Below are 22,392 nucleotides of genomic sequence, written 5' to 3' on the forward strand. Positions count from 1 at the left end.
CAAAACCCTGCTTCAGTTTCTGCTGCAGCATCAGAAAGGCAACCAGGTCAAACTTTGCAAGAAACTCATTTTCATGCCCGTGGCATTCTCATGCAGCCCAGCTGTTCTTGCAGGCTTTCCAGGGAGGGAGCTCTGTGCATGACAGCTTCTTTCCCTCCGCCCCAGTCCAATTGCAGTATTATTAGCAGGTCTCTCTCTCTGCCGCCCATACCTCCCTCCCTCTCTCTCCCAGCCCTCCCCCCTGTATTCCTCGCTTAAACTGCAGCTGTTGGAGCTAAACCTCTTTGCAAAACGGCATTTCCTTTCAACAGCTTCAGGCATTCTGGGTAATGTAGTTTTGTGGTTTTGAATTCCACCTATTTAAAAAAAAAATGCAAAGCATTTTCTGTCACTTTAATTTTGGCCCTTTTCTTTCCTCTGGAATATTTGCTGGCTGAAGTTTTGGTAGGTGGATTCAGTCAGTGGTATGACATCCCTTCAATCCTAGGCTCTCTGGGCTGGGAGGGGATTCTCGCAATGAAAAATCGAAAGCTCTCCCTAGTGGGAAAAGGACTGAGGAGTAGCTGGCACAGACAGAACATTGAAAGTGACTGTGAGGAAGCAATGGCTGGTGGAAACTTATTACCTTGTATTATTGATACTTGCAATGGTCTTGTTGTATAGCCAATGGCTAAGGTTGAGATTTTTCCTCAGTGTGTTGGATACGGAGCTCTGTGAAGATTGGAGCATGAACCCTGCTGGGTGCTAAACACAGCTGCAAACCTGGGGGGTGGGGTGCACACGCATTTATAGAATTATTATAGGTCTTAGTGAGGTCTTTTCATCTGTAGTGCTGAAAGCTCTTTACAAAGATGGTCAGTATTATGCACATTTTATTGCTGGGGAAACTGAGGCACAAAAATGTGAAATGACTTGCCCAAGGTCAATCAGCAGTATAATGTATTATATCAATATAATAAGATGGACACTTGTGTATTATTTACATACACAATTTATTTAGCTCAGACGATCTGCTTTGCACTGCAATCTACCCAGGTACAATCTCTGTCCTTGTCTCTACAGTCTTCTAATAGATACACGGAAGGTTGGGAGGCAGAGAGAAATTCAGACACGCGGATGCCTTTGGGAGAGGGCAAAGTTGTATCTGCTCCTCGTGGGCAGTGCTGGAATTGCAATGGAGCCTATTGGATCCGAGACCCGAGTGAGAACATAAGAATTTCCCTGGAGTGTGCTGGCATAAAGTCCTGCCTCCAGTGCTCAGTCGGACCAATAATGTTCAATCTTTCCCCACTCCTCCTTTTCAGCCAGGCTCCCTCCTTCTTCTGCCCTGGAGAACAGCATGAGGTGCCTCAGCATGGGTGGGATGCTGAGCCCACACCCCTTCCTTGGCCTGCTCCTCCTCTTCATGCGGAACGGAGCAGAACTGGCCACCACACTCAATAGGTTGGGGCAGAGCGAGCCAGGGAGGGACGCTCAGGCCCAGAGATCACCTCAGAAGGTATTTCCCTAGCTGATGGGGTGACGGGCTGATGGGGAGGGGAGTGGTGAGCTGCTAAGCAAGCCCATGACTGTACAGGAGTGGGGAGCAGAGACCAGTCCCAGATGGAACAGGCGAGATTGTGAGGTTGCTCCTATTTGACTTTAAAAGTCATTTACAGTCTACTCTCTCAGCAGAGATCACCTACAGATTAGCTAGGCAAGAACACAGGCTTCCACGTTTTGCAGCCACACCCTATTGTCTTGTGAAATTGTCAAATTAAGCTAAACCGGATCAGAGCTGGTCAGTCTTTGGATGGAAGCTTCCAGGGAAACAGCTGCTAGAAGGGGCATTCATTGATCATTCAGCAAGTGGTAATATTTTCTTGCTTTACATTTTCCAAAGTGCCATGCAAACACTGGATTCATTACTGATTATTACTATCCCTGCAACAGACAGGGAAATGGAGCCGCACAGAGCATACAAGGGAGTGATTTGCCCATGAGCTCACATCAAGTCTGGTGAAGGGGGAAGTAGAACTCAGAAGTTCTTGACTCCCAAGAGACTTCTTTCTACCAAGTCAGTACTGAACCAATGCTCTGGACATTCCGATTCTGGGAGTGATGTTCTGCGGACAAGACTTAAAACAAGGTAATTCAAAATCCCATTGCACTTTTTGCAAGAATCGAGTAGAGCTGTGTGGCCAACAGAAGTTCTGTTTTGTGCAGGATTTTAAAATCTGGCTTTGTTCTGAAGGGGAACAGAAACTGAAAATTTCAAAATATATTATAACATAAAATTAAAAAAAAGTTGAAATAAAACCAAAATGATTCCATTGACCCAAACCTAATTTTGGGGGGAATTTTTCTGCACTAAGAATCTCCAATTTTTAAATATCTATTCCAATGCAGAACTATAATTTAAAAACAAAAAACTGAAATGTTTCATTCTGAAAATGTTGGCAAGGGGACATTTCGACCTGGTTAGATCTCCCCCCCTCCCCAGTGTTCTTCTGAAATTAACCCTAATTTTCAAGAAGCATTTTGATTTCAATAGAATCTCGTGTTGCAATTTCACTGAGTCTTTTAACTTTGCTGTCTTCGTCAATTTCTAATTTGGGTCATTATAGTTTACTTACAACTCCAAATCATTTCTGCAGCTTCAGTGGGATTCTTCATGTTTAGCAGTACATGGCTGCGTAGCATGCTGAGAACTGTTAAACAATTGCCACATTCCACTCCAGCAGTGGCTGCATGTGAGAAATGGGTAAAGCAATACCTGTGCTATAGTGTGGAGAAGAGCTTGAAGGTGAAAATGTTCACACTGAAGGCCGGCCTTTGAGGCCCAGCGGTAACACAACTTAATGTAGCACTTGGGGATATTTGTTGATCCCTTTGGTTGTCTATAGGATGCTTTTCCTTCTTAAATCCGTTTAAGTGTTTGTGTGCCCCAGTCTCACATTATAACATGCCCCCTCTCCATGCCTCCTGGGGCCATTTTCTCCTGGCAGCAGGGCTGATATACTGCACTATCACCTTGTTTCAGCAGAGGATGACGGAAATACAGCACCTTCTTTTACTGGGGAAAAAAAATACTGCAGTATTCTCCATTAAAGGACTCAAATACTGCAGCTGGAGCCAGCGTCGCTGTAGCATTTCAGGTTAATACTCCAGAATACTGTCGTGTATTTTAAATAAGGGTCTTTCCCCCACCTCCCATTCATCACCACCACCACCTCCTTCTCCACCACCTCCAAATCAAAAGCCTCCTGAAAACCAGTCCTATCGTAGGAAGGCAGAAGGTTTTGCTGTTGACCAGTTTGGCTGCAAGTGACTGCTGCTGCTTCTTGGCTGTGGCTGCTGGAGCTTGGGGTGTGCTGAAGGTGTCGGTGATGTTGGTGTGGGCGGGGATGGGGAGATTTCCAGAATCATGGGGACAGAGGCATTGCTGTTCTTACCTGACTGCATCTCCAGTGCAGGCTGTGCAGTTGGGATTGCCAACTGAGCTGATAGGCAGCAACAGCTATGCAGGGGGTTTGGGCCATCAGACCCTGCTAGCCCAGGGGAATGTGGGGCCAGCCTGGGAGGAGGAGCCTGCTGGTTAGGGAGGGAGCGGGCAAGGAGGGGAAATGTGCTGGGCCTGGGCAGAGGCCACTCACGGCAATCAGCCACCTTAGGCAAAACTTCAGTCTGCTGCCCCCAACCTACTCTCCTAGAAGTTTGCAACAGCCCCTCTGTGCCTCCCCCATGCTGCTACCCCCCAGCCCTGAGCCTCATGCAGCCGGGTCGGAGGCTGATGGGCCAGACCCCAGCCTGGGCCTCTGGGACAGACCCCAATCTGACATCCCAGTGGGTTGAGCTGGGCCAGGCCACCATGAAGGTCCCCTCAGGCCTGTGCCCTAGGCACTGCAAGCTACCAAGACCTGCTCTTTGGGCCCACAGTATCCCTGCCTGCACCAGTCACCCCCGCACCGCCCGGCCCACGCCCTGCACTTTTCTGGATTTGCGTCTCAGTGTTGGGCTCGTAGCCGTGTCAGTCTCTCCAGAGCTCACACATGGTGGAGTTGAAGCAGAAGGTGGAGCAGGAGCCAGGCACTGCGTGGGCAGCAGGGCCTACATGGGGTCAGGTGCCAACCTGGAGCCGGGTGGGGCATTGCACTTGTGGCTGAAGGCCTAACAGAACCTGCGGTGCCCCCGGGAGCAGCCCAAGCCCCTCAGCACCGAAGCCACTGCTGTGACCACTATCTTACCTGAACCGGGCTTGGAATAGCGGAGTGAGGGCAGGAGCACTTCCCCAGCAACTCAGCTGGGGACCGCTTCCTGCTTTGTGGAGCCACAGCTGGTGGCTGCCCACATGCCTGGGCAGCCCCTCTGCCGCCACCACCAGTTTGCTGCCTTCCAAAATCTGCCATTCTAGGCAGCTGCCTAGTCTGCTATAGCTAGCAAGGCCTCTGAACTGTGGCCTCAGGGAAGGGATCTGGGGAAGGGAGCTGGAATCCATCAGCCTGGGAGTTCTCCAAGGTGCTAAAATAAACCCAGTGTGGATCAGATTGCAAGACCAAAATAACCCAACAGCAGCAGCAGCAGCCTTGGAAATCTGAGCACAGCGCTCAGCAGAACGTGTGTGAGGGAGGGAAGGCGCATTTTAATGGTTTATTAATAATATTTCAAAGCCGTGTATTTCTGGTTAGCTTCCAAAACGTGGTGTGCCTCTGCGAACCCTGCTTCACCTCTCCCTCCCCACACGCAACATGCAGGTGCAACATGTTTCTGTGTTCAGGGCAATCTGTGAATGATGCAGCCTCAGTGTGATCTGTAGGAAACCCAAAACTTTTCTCTTGAACTCTCCTTCCCCTCCCAAACGATGGACCATTGCAGCCTTCCTAGTTGTAGGGCTGCTAGCAACAAGCTGCTAAAAGCAGAGTTCCCTGCCCACTCCAGTCTTACCCCTGAAAAAGGGAGAAAGGGATAAGTTGCCTCCTCTCCTCCATTTAGGAAGTGTGGGAACTGGACAGATAATTGCCTTCCTCTCCCATCAAGCTGCTAGGAGGAGGACACTGGGAAATAAGCTGCTAAATCTGTGGGGTACCCTAGTTAACCACTTGTGCTTATGTTTAAGGCTGGGACCCTGATTAGAGCTTGTGGAACGTGTGTATGTGTGAGAGAGAAAGAATGTCCCCCCGTGTACTGGAAAGTAGTTGGCAGGAGAGAGACCGATCAGATTTAAAATTAACCCCAAGTGTTTGCTTTCAAAGTATTTTTCCCTGTAATTACTCCACTAGGGAAACTGCCCAGTAACAACATCCTTCCCTCCCCCTTCCCCCTCCCCAGCTGTGGCCCAGAGAGACAGAACTCTTCCCTCCTGATTGTTAGGACCATTGCTACCAAAACAACACCTGTCTAGCCTATGGCACGTGGGTTGTGATTTTCCTCATGCCATGGAACCTCAGGACAGGGTAATGGCAGACCAGTACTAACAGGGATATTGACCTCTCTGATGGCGTGAGAATGCAGCTGCATGACTCTGATCCAATGGGACCTACTGCATGTCTGTGATATACTACTGTCCGCGCTCCTGCACTGCCTCTTGCCTGTGTCTGCACGGGGGTGTGGTTGTGTGTATTACATATGCATACGTGTAGTAGCTGTCTTTACAAGCCAAGCTGGGGTGTGGCTCCTGGGATGGGGTAGGTGTGTTTGGAGTGGGGAGGGGACAGAAAAGTTTGCTGAAACGCAATGAAAGAGCTCTGTCCCCAGCTGGTCATCACAAAGCAGTGGTAGATCCCTGGGGCAACAGATGCTGAGAAGCTGCATTAGACTGAAATATATTCCCTCTCTATGGATAACAGGTAAAAATATATATATATATATATATCTGGTGGTCTGAGAAAGAGGCTAGGAGTTGGGACTCCTGGGTCCCTTTATTAGCTCTACTACTGATTTTGCTTGGGCACATCACGGGCTAAGCTCTCTGTGTCAGTTTGTCTGTAACAAGGTCTTATACCACCTCCCTCCACAGGGTTGTTGTGATGCTTAATTAATTCGTGTGACGCACTTCGAACGACTCGGATGAAAGGTGCAATAGATGTGTAAAGTTTTATTATTTATTTTATTTTATTTTATTATCCGCCAAAGCCACCTCCTATAGATGGTTTCAACTCTCCCATGCAATGTATGACTTAATGCTTGTATTGATAAATAGCACTGGAACCAAGGAATGTGCGTGCCCTGGGGCAATGGTAATCTTTAATTGCACGGCCTATCATCTGAGGATTTCAAGGCCCGTGACAAAGATGGGTGCGTATTATATCCACTTGACAGATGTGGAAACTCAGGCACGCAAAGAGGCCTTGTGGCTTGAAGGGCAAACCAGCAATACCGTCAATATTGCTCCTGTCACCATCTGGAGGGGTCAAAGTAGCAAAGGCATCCCCTCCAAAAAACTCAGCCTGGCCTACAGGGCTGCAGAGAAATGTCCCTGGAGACACCCCCGTTCCTTTTCAAGCAGTGCCAGATTAAGCACAGATCCATTGAGCTGTAGATCCAAATCTTGCATGGCAAAGGCTCTAGTCCCAATAGCATTTAGATCTACTGAGGCGTGACTACCACCCGCACAAGGGGTGGGGGTGACTTGGTTGGGAGCTGGCCCAAGTTGTCCTCTGCTGTCCTGTTTATATTGCATTAGGGAGCTTGATCTGAGTCCCTATGCAGATGTGGCCTGAAGCAAGAGTAGGGAGTTTGCTGTTGACATCTGTTGGTGAACAGGGAGAAGAGCAGCCCAGAGCTGCATGAGAACTCCAGTTGGACAGGAGCTCTATAGGGCAGGGAGCTCTCTTCTGGCATCAGTTGGTGAGCAAGGGGAAATGATTGAATGGGCCAGGCCTCATTTGCATTTCAGTTATGTGACAGGTTGGTGCATTTTGGTTAAGACACAGTTAAGTTTTGAGGGCAGTAAAATGCTATTGTCCGTGATGGGAAATGAAGGGACAAGAGAACTGCATCAAATGTGCCTAGGGCGAGAACCCTAACCGCGATTATGACCTGGCACAGCTGAGTAGCAGTTACTGGACAAAGTCTAAGTAAGTAATTTGAATGAATAGACTGGGCTCTACCTTCTGTTGAGACGCCCTTCCTGGTGGTAGGAGCTTTGTTTAGGGATGCTATATGTCATTGACTTTTCTCTGAAGACTCCTTACGGAGGTAGCTTCAAGACAGTGGTTGGCTTTGAGGTGATGGACAGAGGTAAACTGAGGTGCTTCAAGGCCGTGCAGGTAACTGAGGTGGCAGACAGCACAGGTGGCGCTGAGGTGGCTTGGGCTGAAGCCACAGAGAGCCGCAGCTTACCGGAGGGATGCTGGTGCAGGCATCTCTACCTAGCAATCAAAGCTGAAATCGCTTCTGCTGGGTCAGGCAGTAGAAGGCGCTTCCCCCTCCCCCTGGCAACCCAGGCAGCACTTCCTTTAGGGGCTGACGACTGAACTGAACACCTCCAACCCTGGACACCAAACTGCAGGCGGGGGAGCTGCGAAGGAGAGAAGTGGCCAGAGTGCATTAGGAGGACTGAGTTTGGAACTATGGCTAAGACACCTCGGGGCAGGGGGGAAGAGTCTTGCCTAATACTGTCCATTTATTCACTGCTGCCTTTCCCGAGGTCATTCTATTGCTCCTCTTTCCTCCCTGCCCCATAGAGTACTCTTTGTTTTAAACCCCTGAATTCCCCATCCCTCTCAAAACTATGCAGCATCAGTTGGTCTCTTAGTAACATGCCTATTACCTATAACCACTTCATCACGTCTCGCTAATAAATCAGTCGCATCCTATTTCCTGAGCCTGTCAGTTTTCCCATACTCCATGCTTCCCTTTGAATCTCATGCCTTGTAGTCTCTCTGGTCACACCTTGCTCTACTACAGATGCTAACTGCATTGCAATCTTCCATGCTGATTTGAGTTTGCAGGTGTCTGCCTGTCACCTGCTGGTAATCAGGGTTCTGTGATTCTGTGTGATGCAGTACAAACATGTGCTACAATAGGCGGGCGGGAGAGAAGGGGGAAATCATTAGCAATCCAGCATCTCTCTTAATCCAAAGGCAGGTGCTGCTACACCTACGGCCCGGAGGCAAGCGGGTTGGTGGATCAGTTACTGCAGGAGTTTAGAAAAGGTGGCTGGGTGTTGGGAATATAGGACTAGTGATATTTGAAGGCAATTAACACCGAGGAGTGACAGGAATTATTTAGGGCAGCACAAAGGGGGACAAGGGGGACAATTATGAGCCATGGGGATGAAACTAAGTGAGGGAAAAGATCTGGAGAAACTCCCTGACAGTGCCCCAAGGAAACCTCATCTCCTGAGACCTCAAACCCAGGCTGCAGGGATCAAGCCTGCCCTGGTAGGGAGAGGAGGTGGGGTGACGTTTTCCAGCCCTAATTCCTCCATTAAATCAAATGGAAGAACACGGTGGAAAAACTACATTTCCCAGTCTCCCCTGTAGCCCTGGGGATATAAGCAATTGGAAGATTTAAATAGACCAGGCCTGAAGCAACCAACCTTTGGCACATAGAATTTCCCCTCCTCTTCTCTGTATCCATTGGCTGTTTAACCTTTTTTCTGGTGTTGGACTGGCTGCCCAGCCTGGCATTAATTTTTCTTCCAAGCTTGCTAGGCCCATGAAGTAAACAGCCATGTGCATTCCTTGCTCTATATTTAACAGCTGCAGTCTGTGCTGGGGGAGACTGCACAAGAAGGGAATCTGTATTGCTTACCAAATTAATATCTCTGAAGCGGGGAGGTGGGAGAGCTGATTGGAAGGGGAGAGGGATTTCTCTCCTGTACAGTTTTTTGAAAGCAGGTTTCATCTAGGGAGACTCCACAATGCCAGCATCCCAAAGCCGGGCCAGAGCCAGAGAGCGGAACAATGTCCTGAACAGGGCTGAGTTCCTCTCGTTGAACCAGCCCATGAAAGGAAACCAGGAGACCAGGAGCTCCAGCAGAAAGCAGGGCAGCCAGTCTGGTCTGGCTCCCACCCAAAACGAAGGCACCAAGGAGCGGAGGCAATCTCAGCAGCTTCCTGAGGAGGACTGCATGCAGCTGAACCCCTCCTTCAAGGGAATTGCCTTCAACTCCCTACTGGCCATCGATATCTGCATGTCCAAGAGGCTGGGGGTCTGTGCCAGCAGCGCCTCGTCCTGGGGCAGCGCCCGCTCCATGATCACACTCATCGGGATCACAGGGCATGGCGTACCCTGGATCGGGGGCACACTCATCTGCCTGGGGAAGAGCAGCACGCTGGCGGGACAGGAGGTCCTCATGAACCTGCTGCTAGGTGAGTAAAATACTCCACCTCTTGCACTCTAAGCCCAGCCCCTAGTCACAAGGGACAGCAGGCTTTCCCCCCTCCTCTGTCGTATTCATCCATCTCCACGGTTTTTAAAGGAAGAGGGAATGAACTTAAATTCAGAAAACTTACGTTTATGGGGTTCTTGGCATTTATTGGCCATCTCTGTAGATCCAGGGTGTGCTGGGATACCCCGTTGATGAGTTCAGTAGGGTGCTCAGATACCATGGTGATGGGCGCAGGAAGGTGCTCTGATACCATGATGATGGGCGCAGTATAAGGACCTAACGGGCCCATGCTAGGTTCTGTGCCTTCCTGCCGAAGAAATCCAGGTGGCTTCCATTTGGCTACTCCTGAAGTAAGGTCCTGTGCAATGTGAGACTAGCAGAATGGAACCTGGGAAGGTTAATGACCTAACCTTTGGGCAGGAAAACCTTATGGCTTTGATGCTGTCAGCCAGATTATTTATTTAAACTGTATCTGTCTTCCCTCAGAGGCTTAGCTGGGGCAGATTTAAAGATGAATTAAGATTTCAGTTGAGGGTGGTTAAAGGCAAAATGGGAATCAGTCACCCAACTTTGATGCTCTCTCTGCAAATGTTTTGTTCCCCCCTTTTGTTCCCCCCTCTGCCTTGGACAGACTCTGGCTCCTCTTCTCAGCTGCCGCAAGGGGAGTCTTGTCTCCCGCCTGCTCCTGCTTCTTTGATCTTCCTCCCTTCCTTCAGCAGGTGCCTGCCCTGCACCATCACTTGCTGTTCTGCCTTGCCTTACTGAGCAGAGAGAAGCCCCTTTTAAAAGACTATGAGGACCAATTGGTGAGGAACTAAAGGCCCCTGGCAGGCCCGTACACATATATCCTGTGCAAGGCTAGCCTCTGGGGCCCGGGAAGCCTGCGGCTCTGGGCCTCTAAACATTTGCAGTCCAATGAAGATCAAATGCTAATTTCAGCTTTCACATTTTTTCCCCCGTTGCTGGCCCTTTTCACTGCAAAGCTACGATTCCAAATACAAAGCAGTCCCTGGGCTGGCCCCCTTCTCATAGGTTATTCACGCTTAGCTATGCAGCTGCTAGCACCTGGCCTCTTGGGAACACAAACCCACATTGGTAGGTCCCCTCAGTTCTGAGGTGGTGCCCAAAATAGCCTCTGCTGGGCTTCCCCCAAATCTTCTCAGCTCCCAGTGACCCACAAAAAAAAATCATTATTTTTGATCTTGTTGTTTTTCATGGGAAACGTAAAGGCTAGTTTCATCCCCTATTGATCAAAAGATGGTGTACTTTGTCTAACACCCATTGCCATAGTAACTAGGCAGTTTCCAAATAGGGGCATATTAGGGAGATTGCAGGAGGCTTGGAACAAGATGCATGGAGACATTTCTGTTCCCTGCGTCCCCCTTGTCACATTTCCATCATCTCCCCCTGTAGACTTGCCATTATCATGTACAAGGGGGTGGCTGATGCAACTGGAGTGGCCAGTTAAATTCCCAAAATTAGGAGGGCAGAGATCTGCCTATTTATAGAGTGCCCATTGCAACAATATCTAAGTGCTAACAGGCCATACTGGGGATGTGTGGTTGGTGGACCCAGCCAGTAGCCGCAAGAACCATTGCGTCTAAGAGAATGAGAAGGGCATGGTATGGCCAGCGAATGTGTGTCTGCCTGCTCCTCTGTTTCGTGAGTTGCTTCTCACGGAGAGTCTGGGATTTTTCCCCCAAGACGGATCCCTGAATATTTCAGTGACCTTTTAAATTTCTCAGCTCTCCTTCAGAAGGAGACAGGGCTCCCGTCACAGACTTTACCTCCCCGCAAGAAACTTGGTTTGCTGATACTGTCCGACATCCTCTATTACCCTTTTTTGTTTTGGCTCAGCCCCATATGCAGTTCAAATCCAGCAGTACTTGGTGATAACAAAGCCCTTCTGGGTGGGGATGGGTCCGAGGGAATGAGCTCTTCCCACCCTCACCCTGACCCTTTGGAAGGAGAAGCAGCAAGGCTGTTCGCCCCACTTGGCTTTCCTCCCTTCCCCCAGCCCCCTCGGAGTCTGATACAGCAAGCAGAATTTCTGATGCAGTCTCTGGGCAGGGAGCCAGCCCGTCACAAAGCGCTCGTTTAGGATTTGTAATCAGGCTTTGCAAAGGGAAGGAGTAAGGAGATTGCTGAAACGGGACTGGGGACCTGGCAGAGGCACAGCTGCAGATGGACAGCAGGCTACATGCCCCTGAGCTGTGCGCTGGGTGAAAACTTCCCAGCGGTATGATGGTCTGTTTGGGGTGGGGGTGCTGAAATCTAGCCCTGCGTCATCCTTTTCTCCCGCCCCATAGCATGGATCCCAGCTGTGGATCCCCTCCCTAGGCCCAATGGACCCACATTGGCCCACACATTTGCCATCCATGCTGGGATTTATTAATTCACCTCTGCTGCATCCCCAGCCACAAATGCCAAGCAACCAAAGTAAAGAAGCAGAGTCATGGCCTGTCGCTAAAAGGAGCGTATCTGTCCCCATTATTCATAGATTCATAGATACTAAGGTCAGAAGGAACCATTCTGATCATCTAGTCTGACCTCCTGCACAACGCAGGCCACAGAATCTCACCCACCCATTCCTACGAAAAACCTCACCTATGTCTGAGCTATTGAAGTCCTCAAATAGTGGTTTAAAGACTTCAAGAAGCAGAGAATCCTCCCACAGGTGACCCAGGCCCCATGCTACAGAGGAAAGCGAAAAACCTCCAGGGCCTCTTCTAATCTGCCCTGGAGGAAAATTCCTTCCCGACCCCAAATATGGCAATCAGCTAAACCCTGAGCATATGGGCAAGATTCACCAGCCAAGATGCTACAGAAAATTCTTTCCTGGGTAACTCAGATCCCATCCATCTAATATCCCATCTCAGGGGATTCGGCCTATTTACCCTGAATATTTAAAGATCAATTAATTACCAAAATCACATTATCCCATCATACTATCTCCTCCATAAACTTATCGAGTAGAATCTTAAAGCCAGACAGATCTTTTGCCCCCACTGCTTCCCTTGGAAGGCTATTCCAAAACTTCACTCCTCTGATGGTTAGAAACCTTCGTCTAATTTCAAGTCTAAACTTCCTGGTGGCCAGTTTATACCCATTTGTTCTTGTGTCCACATTGGTGCTGAGCTTAAATAATTCCTCTCCCTCTCCTGTATTTATCCCTCTGATATATTTATAGAGAGCAATCATATCTCCCCTCAACCTTCTTTTAGTTAGGCTAAACAAGCCAAGTTCCTTAAGTCTCCTTTCATAAGACAAGTTTTCCATTCCTCGGACCATCCTAGTAGCCCTTCTCTGTACCTGCTCCAGTTTGAATTCATCCTTTTTAAACATGGGAGACCAGAACTGCACACAGTATTCCAGGTGAGGTCTCACTAGTGCCTTGTATAATGGTACTAAAACCTCCTTATCCCTACTGGAAATACCTCTCCTGATGCATCCCAAAACCGCATTAGCTTTTTTCACAGCCATATCACATTGGCAGCTCATAGTCATCCTATGATCAACCAATACTCCAAGGTCCTTCTCCTCTTCTGTTACTTCTAATTGATGCGTCCCCAGCTTATAACTAAAATTCTTGTTGTTAATCCGTAAATATATAATCTTACACTTCTCACTATTAAATTTCATCCCATTACTATTACTCCAGTTTACAAGGTCATCCAGATCCTCCTGTATAATATCCCAATCCTTCTCTGAATTGGCAATATCTCCCAGCTTTGTATCAGCTGCAAACTTTATTAGCACACTCCCACTTTTTGTGCCTAGGTCAGTAATAAAAAGATTAAATAAGATTGGTCCCAAAACTGATCCCTGAGGAACTCCACTGGTAACCTCCCTCCAGCCTGACAGTTCGCCTTTCAGTAGGACCCGTTGTAGTCTCCCCTTTGACCAATTCCTTATCCACCTTTTGATGTTCAGATTGATCCCCATCTTTTCCAATTTAACTAATAATTCCCCATGTGGCACGGTATCAAACGCCTTACTGAAATCTAGATAAATTAGATCCACTGCATTTCCTTTGTCTATAAAAAATCTGTTACTTTCTCAAAGGAGGAGATCAGGTTGGTTTGGCATGATCTACCTTTTGTAAAACCATGTTGTATTTTGTCCCATTTACCATTGACTTCAATGTCCTTAACTAATTTCTCCTTCAAAATTTTTTCCAGGACCTTGCGTACTACAGATGTCAAACTAACTGGCCTGTAGTTACCCGGATCCCTTTTTTTTCCTTTCTTAAAAATAGGAACTATATTAGCAATTCTCCAATCATATGATACAACTCCTGAGTTTACAGATTCATTAAAAATTCTTGCTAATGGACTTGCAATTTCAGGTGTCAATTCCTTTAATATTCTTGGATGAAGATTATCTGGGCCCCCCGATTTAGTCCCATTAAGCTGTTTGAGTTTCGCTTCTACCTCTGATATGGTAATATCTACCTCCATATCCTCATTTCCATTTGTCATGCTACCATTATCCCTAAGATCCTCTTTAGCCTTATTAAAGACTGAGGCAAAGTATTTGTTTAGATATTGGGCCATGCCTAGATTATCTTTAGCCTCCACTCCATCCTCAGTGTTTAGCGGCCCCACTTCTTCTTTCTTAGTTTTCTTCTTATTTATATGGCTATAGAACCTTTTAGTATTGGTTTTAATTCCCTTTGCAAGGTCCAACTCTACTCGACTTTTAGCCTGTCTCACTTTATCCCTACATGTTCTGACCTCAATAAGGTAGCTTTCCTTGCTGATCTCTTCCACTCCCTGTATGCTTTCTGCTTCTTCTTAATCACCTCTCTAAGATGCTTGCTCATCCAGCTTGGTCTACAACTCCTGCCTATGAATTTTTTACCCTTTCTTGGGTATAGGCTTCCGATAGCTTCTGCAGCTTTGATTTAAGGTAATCCCAGGCTGCCTCTACCTTTAAATCCATAAATTCTTCAGTCCAATACACTTCACTAACTAATTTCCTTAATTTTTGAAAGTCAGCCCTTTTGAAATCAAAAACCCTAGTTGCAGATTTATTTTTGTTAATCCTTCCGTTCAGTTTGAACTGAATTAGCTCATGATCACTTAAACCAAGATTATCCCCTTCAACCATTTCTTCTATGAGGTCCTCACTACTCACCAAAACCAAATCTAAAATGGCATCCCCTCTCTTATAAGGGCTCTACTGCTAGAACACGCTTTCAGGAGAGTGAGGCCGGGGTGCTGCCAATCTCATCTGTTCAAAAATTATGAATCAGGTCCCCAAAATCATGATTGGCTTAAAAATCATGAGATTTAAAACCGTACAACTTGGGTTCATTTTATTTGGAGCATTTAGAGGTCACATTTTCAAGTTTTTCTCTGCAATAAGGAGGGCTAGAAACTTACATTTTTAAAATGAGAGCTGAGATTTTCAGATGATCATCTGACTCCAGCAGCTGGAGAAAATCAAATATCCTGGGACTCATGATAAAATTGCCACAGTTGGCAAGTTGGGACCAGTGCTCCAATCCAGATCCAAACTTTCCCAAAGCTGAAGGGAGACGGGATCTGGTGTTCTTATTCTAATCTACCTAACGGAAATGGGCCCAAGTTCATAGAATCATAGATTATAAAGCCAGAAGGAACCATTATTTAAGCTCAGTACCAATGTGGACACAAGAACAAATGGATATAAACTGGCCATCAGGAAGTTTAGACTTGAAATTAGACGAAGGTTTCTAACCATCAGAGGAGTGAAGTTCTGAAACAGCCTTCCAAGGGGAGTAGTAGGAGCAAAAGACATATCTCGCTTCAAGACAAAGCTTGATAAGTTTATGGAGGAGATGATATGATGGGATAGCCTAATTTTGGCAATTAATTGATCTTTGACTACTAGTGGTAGATATGCCCAATGGCCTGTGATGGGATGTTAGATGGGGTGGGATCTGAGTTACCACAGAAAATTCTTTCCTGGGTGTTCGGCTGGTGAGACTTGCCCACATGCTCAGGGTTTAGCTAATTGCCATATTTGGGATCGGAAAGGCATTTTCCCCCAGGGCAGATTGGCAGAGGCCCTAGGGGTTTTTCGCCTTCCTCTGCAGCATGGGGCACGGGTCACTTTCTGGAGGATTCTCTGCACCTTGAAGTCTTTAAACCACGATTGGAGGACTTCAATAACTCAGACATAAGTTAGGGGTTTGTTACAGGTGTTGGTGGGTGAGATTCTGTGGCCTGCGTTGTGTAGGAGGTTGACTATCATAATGGTCCCTTCTGACCTTAAAGTCTATGATTCTATGTGATTATCTAGTCTAACATCTTGAGTACCACTGGACGTCCCTGAATTAATTTCTGTTAGAACTAAAGCAGATCTTTGGAAATGTTGGCTGTTTTTTAAGTGATAGAGAATCCAACACTTCCTTTGGCAAGTTGTTTCAATGGTTAATGAGTCACTGTTTTAAAAAAAAAATTGCACGTTTTTTCTAGTGTAAATTTAGTTTTGTCTAAATAATGTAAATAGCTTCAACTTTCAGCCTTTGTATCATCTTATACCTTTGTCTGCTAGACTGAAGAGCCCTCTGTTGTCAAATTTCTCTTCCCCATATAGTTACGTATACATTGTGATCAAGTCATCCCTTAACCTTCCCTTTGTTAAAACCAAACAAATTGAGCTCGATAAACTGATGCTCTTTCTGGATCCAGAAATCTCTTAAGCCTGAAGGGGCTTGGTTCTTTTGCCCAGTGTTGGGCCCCTTTTTGTTCGAATGCAAGCTCTGATTCAAAGGCCACTGCCCCTTGGGCCCTGATAGTATCTGTTTCATCTTCACCCCTTTCCCCTACTCACAAATCCTCTTTAAGGGTAAGTACTCCAGCTCCCTGGTAGTGAGTCAGGGAAGGCACTGGCTTTAAATCATTTCTTCCTGCAGAAGGCCGTATTTATAATAATAAATATAATAGAATAGTAATAGTGAATCTTCTTGTGGCACCATTTAATGCAAGGATGTTCAAATGCTGTACCAATATGAGTTTTAGTTCTCAACCCCGTTAGGAAGGAAGAAGCTGGTATCATCCCCACTTTATCACTGGGGAAGCTGAGCCGCCAGAGAGAGGAGAGCTGACTTGTGCAAGGCCATGCTGAATGGTTGTCAGTGGCCCTGTCCATAAGGGAAGTTTGCTTGGGCCCAGGGAATTAGGTAATTCCCACAGCACCCGGAAGTGGCTGATTCTGCTCTCATTTACACTGTTGACTTCAGTGGAGCTACTCCTGATTTACACTGGTGTGAGTGAAAAGAGAATCAGGCCTGAGGTGTTGTGAAGGGTCTGGGCTGGCTGGTACCAGGGCTCGTCCCCCTTGGAGATATGGGGAACACAAAAGTCCTCTTTTGAAGGACTCAGCCTTTGGCTGCACAAAGCCCCCCTTTTGATTAATTTCATTTAGTAACCAGGCTGGGGGAGCCTGATGAACCTTCGATGTAAAAATCTGGCTGTGGGAAACCTGGTTTATTATACTGGGTTCTGTAACATCAGGCAATTTGGCTTCTGTGGCCTGATTTTTCCATTGGCTTGCTCTTGGTGCAGTCCTACACACCTGTGCAAGGCGAGTGGCAAATGCTACCATGTGGATTTGGTAGCATTTTGCACTCAGCTTGCACAGGCATAAATGCTTATACAAGGTGCATGTCAGTGGAGACACCGCCCCCCAGGTTCTGGGGTATCGATGCCACATCTGATTGTGGCTTGCTGGACATGCCACAAAAATCCAGGGTCCTGATTCCTAATCCCTTGCTCTGCCCATTAGCCTACATTGTCCTTCCCCCTCCTATCCCTCAGCATTTGCCTCTCAGCCCATTAGGAGCCAACTGGATTATGTTATTCTTGAATGAGGTTTGGTGGTGGGGAGAGTTTATTTATTTACCTGGTGCAGAGTGGCATGGCTCCACTGACTTTAGTGAAACGACAACAGTTGGGGACCAGGCCCTCAGATTTTAAATACAATGTTACCATCCATTACCAGCCCTGCATGTGGTATCTAAATCGTACGTTGGCTCCTTGGCTTTGTCACGGGGTTTATCACTGTCAGAGAAGCAGCACTGAATAAAGTGGACAGATCCTTCATTTCTTAGCGTCAGGGTGAGAGTTCAATGTCTGCCTGAATGAGGGTGAAAGGCTGGGGTGCGGGGATTTCCCCCTTCATAAAAGTAAGTGAAAGGTCAGAGCACGCTCGCTTCAGTCTGTTCCCTGTATGCAGAGCCAGCCTTAAGATCTGTGAAGCCCCAGGTAGTCAGGAGGGGTGGGAAACCAGGCTGTAATGTCCTGGGGAAGTCCCCTACAGATTCCTGACCAGGACTTTGGAACAATCCTACAAACCCATCCCTGACTTTATACTGAGCCCAGTACATGCAGGGACAGGACTCCGGGAGTTTAGAGAGTACTAGGTGAATACCCATGCAGTGCAGACAAGCTCATTGTTCATGTATCTGTGGGTATGTCTACACTGGAATCAAGGGGTGTGATTGCAGCCTGTGTAGACATACTTTTGCTAGCTTGGGTGCTGGTCGCAGTGACGCCACGGCCACACAGGCTCCAGAAACTCACCCAGAACCCTGGGCAATTACTCATGTGTCTAGCCCAAACTGAAGCATGTACTACCCTGGTTTCTTTGCTCCAGAACCTGAGCTAGCTCGGGTATGTCTACACAAGATGGAATCACACCCTGTGACTGCAATGTAGACACATCCTCTCGGTTGAGTCTCAGGGCTCAGTAGCCTGGACACAATCCAAGCAATGAGTTACCTCCTCTTCTGCTCTTAAGGGGAGTTGCATTGCCAGATGGGCCAAGTCTACACTACAGACCTATGTCAATATAACTGTCACTCGGGTTTGAAAAATCCACACCCCATAGCAACGCAGTTACATCAACCTAACCCCACATGGAGACAGCACTATGTCGATGGCAGTGCTTCTCCTGTCGATATAACTACTGTCTTTCAGGGAGGCGGATTAACTCTGCTGATGGGAAAGCTCTCTCCCATCAGTCTTGGAGCATCTTCACTTAAGCACTAGAGTGGCGCACCAGCATCGATGCAGTTGCGCCAATGCAGTGTTTTTAGTGTAGACCTGCCCAGGGTCAGTCTATAAGCAGCAGAGCTTGTGGGCCCCAGGTGGGATTGCCTATAGGCCAGACGCATTGATTATTTTTTTTAATTATCCCACCGACATGCTAGGGAGCGTCTGAATTAAGCAGAAACAAAGTATGTTCCAATGGTGGAGGAAACCGCTTCTGAAGACCTGATGGCTTGCATGTACGTACCCTGCTCAGATACTCTGTTCTGAGGTGGCCCCATCCCTGGCTTGTTACCCTGGAATGCAAGGGAGATGCTTGCCTAGCCTCCCCTCCTGGGATCTGCTCTGCCTGCTGAAATCTTGGCAAGTTTGCAGCCTGTCTGCCCAGTGAGGTGGAAACTTTTAAATGTCAAGTGGGCTAATGTGACTGGCCCATGGGGGGTGTTGATCAGAGGTAACCTCACACACATCCACCTCCAGTGCTCTCTGCATCCCACATCCACACCGCCTCAAACTGGGAGTGAACATTCCTCTTCATCACCCGTCATGCTGCAGATCTCTCTCATTATCCTTCTCAGGCAATGCAGTAAAAGCCCCAGGTCCTTTGCCACGTGTCTCCCTCCCCTTTTGTCCCATTGTCAGTGATGGGTTCAGGCATTTTGGAATGGCAAATTGCATCCAACTTGCTGGCCTCCTCTCCTCCTCCTCTCCCCGTCTGCTTTAGTTAGAGCAAATATGTTCTGTTAAAGGGCAACTCTGCAATGTGCCTGCATATAGTGGCAGGCCCGGTGACACACTGGAACCTGCTCAGCTGCTGCAGGAGCAGAAAACAGGACCTATGTAGGACTCCTGCCAGAGCACTGGTCCAGCTAGATTAGTCAGCTATCTCAGCCATGACTAAGGCCCAGCACTTCAGAAGAAGGTGGTAATGCAGGAGCCTTAATAGCAAGACTCCTAGGCAAAGTTAGCAAGTAAAATGCCCTGAGGCTGAATGCGGATTCAAAGCAAAGGGAAGTGCTGTGGTGGTTAAATGGGGGAGAGGGAAATTGGCCATATTTCTGTGCTACCCAGCAGGAGACAGCTGTCTGGATCTGTCTCCCCCAGCTCTGAACTCTAAGAGGCACCCTTAGAAGTAGGTGTTCTCAGCTGAGATGGATCCTGCTCCTGCTGGGAGAAGCGTCAGTGATGGCTCCCGCCCCAGGGGCAATGTGTGTGTGTTTGCCTCTAATGCAGCTTGACAAGAGGAGTAGTTGGGGGTAAGGAGGACAGGAGTGCGGATTCCAATTGCTTTCTTTAAGGCCACCAGAGAATTAGCTGGGAGTGTTGAGAGGCAGGAGAGAGGTGCTCAGGGACCCTTGCTATCAGTCTGGAGTAGGAGTAAGGACAGCATTAGAGATTTTCTCCTCTTCCTGGCAGAGTCAGTCTGAAAAGCTCCACTTAGTTAGAGGATTTCTTAGATATGATTTCAGGTTTCTGCTCCTGGCTCCCCTTTATCACTCTCCCTGGGGCACTGAGAGGCCCAAGTCATCAAGGTTCATAAAGTGCTTTGAGTTCAACAGGTGGGAGGCACTGTAAATCTCCAAGGCTATAAAAAAAAAAAAAAATCTAAGAAGCTGATTCCACTTTCATTTAAGCTGATGGGACTTAAACGCTTGCTTAAGTGCATTGCTGAACAGGGATAAGCTGAAGCATGGCTTCATGTTGAGCATGTGCTTAAGTACTTGGCTGAAGCTGGGCCTTAATCATGACATTATGGGTTGCCCAGGCACTTGGCATTGCATCACCAGCAGGTGAGCAGCACAAAGCGCTTCTCTTCCTTCTTCCCACAGGCAAAATGTTCTGCTTTTCTTTCATTTCCACACCTGGCCCAAGCCTTCCCTCCCATGAGAGACACGGACCACAAGTCAAATGTAGTTATGCTGATGCAATGGTCTCATGCGATATGCTGTCATTACGGGTTGTCTGTGCACCATGCTGTCTCATGCTGTATGGTGCCATTACAGGATGCGTTAGCACTGTGTGGGTATGGTTGCCATTATGGGATACACCAGTGCTATTCTGGTGTCATGGGTGCCTGGGTGTTATCAGTGCAGTGTTTGTGCAATCTCTATCCAAGGTAGTGGCACAGTTGGGGGAGAGGTCCCCTGGTGCGTCAGCTCGCCTCTGCACATAGCTTGCAGGATTTGTAGGCAATAGATCCGCTTCAACCCAATAAACAAGATGTTCAGAGGCAAGTGCCCTGCAGAGGCCCAACTCCTCCATAGCTCAAGGTTTTTTCACTGTGCTCACCCTTTGCTCTTCTCTTCTCTTTTCTCTTCTCCAGAATAATTGCAGAGCCTGTGCATGGCAGAGCAAATTTGGGAAGCAGCTATGCTAAGTAATTGGTTCCAAGATACAATTTGCCCAGTTCCCAGGGGCATGTTATATCCAAGGGGAGGCTCTTTAGGTAGCCTGTGGTTTCACTCGGGGCTGTTTTCTGATAAGATAGGAGAGGGAGTCTACTTTTTTAAATTCCAATGATCCCAAATTTCTCCACTATGTTATCCTCCTGGGACCCCATGTTCCAGAATCCTTTGTGTTGTTTTGACTGAAAAATAACCTCCCCAAAATGCTGCAGTATATCATTAGTTATTGTTTAAGTTCATTGTGCCATGTGTGGCCACTATCTCCATTGATGTGTGAACCTGATCATTTCACAGGTCAGAAAGAATATTGACAAGTAGCGGGCTGGACTTTCAGAGTTGCTGAGCACCTCCCTCTCCCACTGACCTCAGGGCTTTAGAACACCAGGCCTATCAATTTATATCCTTGTTGGGAATGGTATAACTTGCACGTTCCCCAGGGCTACATGTTCAGGGAAACTAATTTCTACAGCAGCTTACACTTGTGATGTTTTCCACATGAGCAGTAGGTGCTATTGAAATGCTGTGAGTTCCAGAAAACAGCTTCATGAACCACCTTGGAGCCACAACTTCCAGGAGACAGGAATCACAGCCTTGAAAGTGCTTGGTTTGAGCTCCATCATCGAGCCTGTGTATTACCATAGCTGTGGCTCCTGTGAGCTCTCCAGGGGGGCAATTGTCTTTTCCTTTGTTTGCACAGGGCCCAGTCCAGTGGGGCCCTGATTCAGATTGGAGCTTCTGCGTTCTAGTGTAATACAAGTAATAAATAGGAGTTAGCCATACTGCCCATGCCATAACATCTGTAGGGATTGGTCTGAGGATAGGGTTTTGTCTGTGGAACTCCCTGGTATTACTCTCTGGCTGTTGTCTGAGCTCATTGTAAGCTCTCCTGCTTGAGTGAGTTTCTCTCCACCCATTTCACTTCCCCTTTTCACATCTACCCCCATGACTGGTAGGTGGTAATGATGCCTGGGGGTTACTAGCTGAACCATTGGTCCTGGCTTGTGATTTTTAGTTTGATATTTATCCTAAAGCCCTTACTGCCAAGAGTTATCCTTGTCATTTGAGTGGTTCCATCTGAGTATCTGCAGGAGCAGCCGAAGCAAAAGACTTTGGGGCTTTCTTTTTGTCTTTTTTTGGTACTACACCCTGGCTGTTCAGCAGTAATCATTTGAGAACTTATTCATATAAACATCTCCCCGGCGCATCTGCCGCATCCCTGGAGTTGCTTCTCCAGCTCCAACCTATGGGAGTCAGCCAGCCTGCCTGCACAGTCAGTGAGAGCTGCTGCCCCTTTAAGATCATCACTCCTTGAATCTTTCAGAATCCTTTCTTAAAGGGACAGCAGCAGCATTCACACCTCAGAATACCAGAAAGGAAAGAAAGGACAAAGAGGGAAATCCTTTTATTCGGTCTTCCTTTAATGGTGATATTAGAGGTATAGTTTTTGAAGACATAAACGGAAGTATTAACACTTCTAAGTTTGTCCCTAACCTGTCTCTGCAGGAGGTTACCTCTCTGCTGTTATTGAGCTGCAACTTTTAAGTGGTTCCTGAATGCAGTAGGAACAAGGTAGATAGAATTATCCTTTCTCTGTTAGCAGAGCTAATAGCTACCCATGTGGCTTCCGTTA

The 22,392-nt window shown here is 47.5% G+C and overlaps 1 protein-coding gene across 2 annotated transcripts in view; it reads left to right on the plus strand.

Annotated features, from left to right (window-relative positions):
* Positions 1-22,392, plus strand: part of PLPP7 (phospholipid phosphatase 7 (inactive)) — a 45,997-nt gene that overhangs the window by 17,605 nt on the left and 6,000 nt on the right. The window contains exons 1-3 of one of the 2 annotated variants that reach the window (XM_038374988.2): positions 267-1,851; positions 1,933-2,128; positions 8,834-9,296. In XM_038374988.2, the coding sequence (XP_038230916.1) occupies positions 8,846-9,296 (451 nt within the window). In that variant the 5' untranslated portion in view covers positions 267-1,851; positions 1,933-2,128; positions 8,834-8,845. Of the gene's footprint in view, positions 1-266; positions 1,852-1,932; positions 2,129-8,833; positions 9,297-22,392 lie in introns of those variants that run through there. The other variant, XM_043498680.1, reaches the window with a different exon arrangement.

This window comes from Dermochelys coriacea, chromosome 16, assembly GCF_009764565.3.
Source record: "Dermochelys coriacea isolate rDerCor1 chromosome 16, rDerCor1.pri.v4, whole genome shotgun sequence".
NCBI classification, from domain to species: domain Eukaryota; kingdom Metazoa; phylum Chordata; order Testudines; family Dermochelyidae; genus Dermochelys; species Dermochelys coriacea.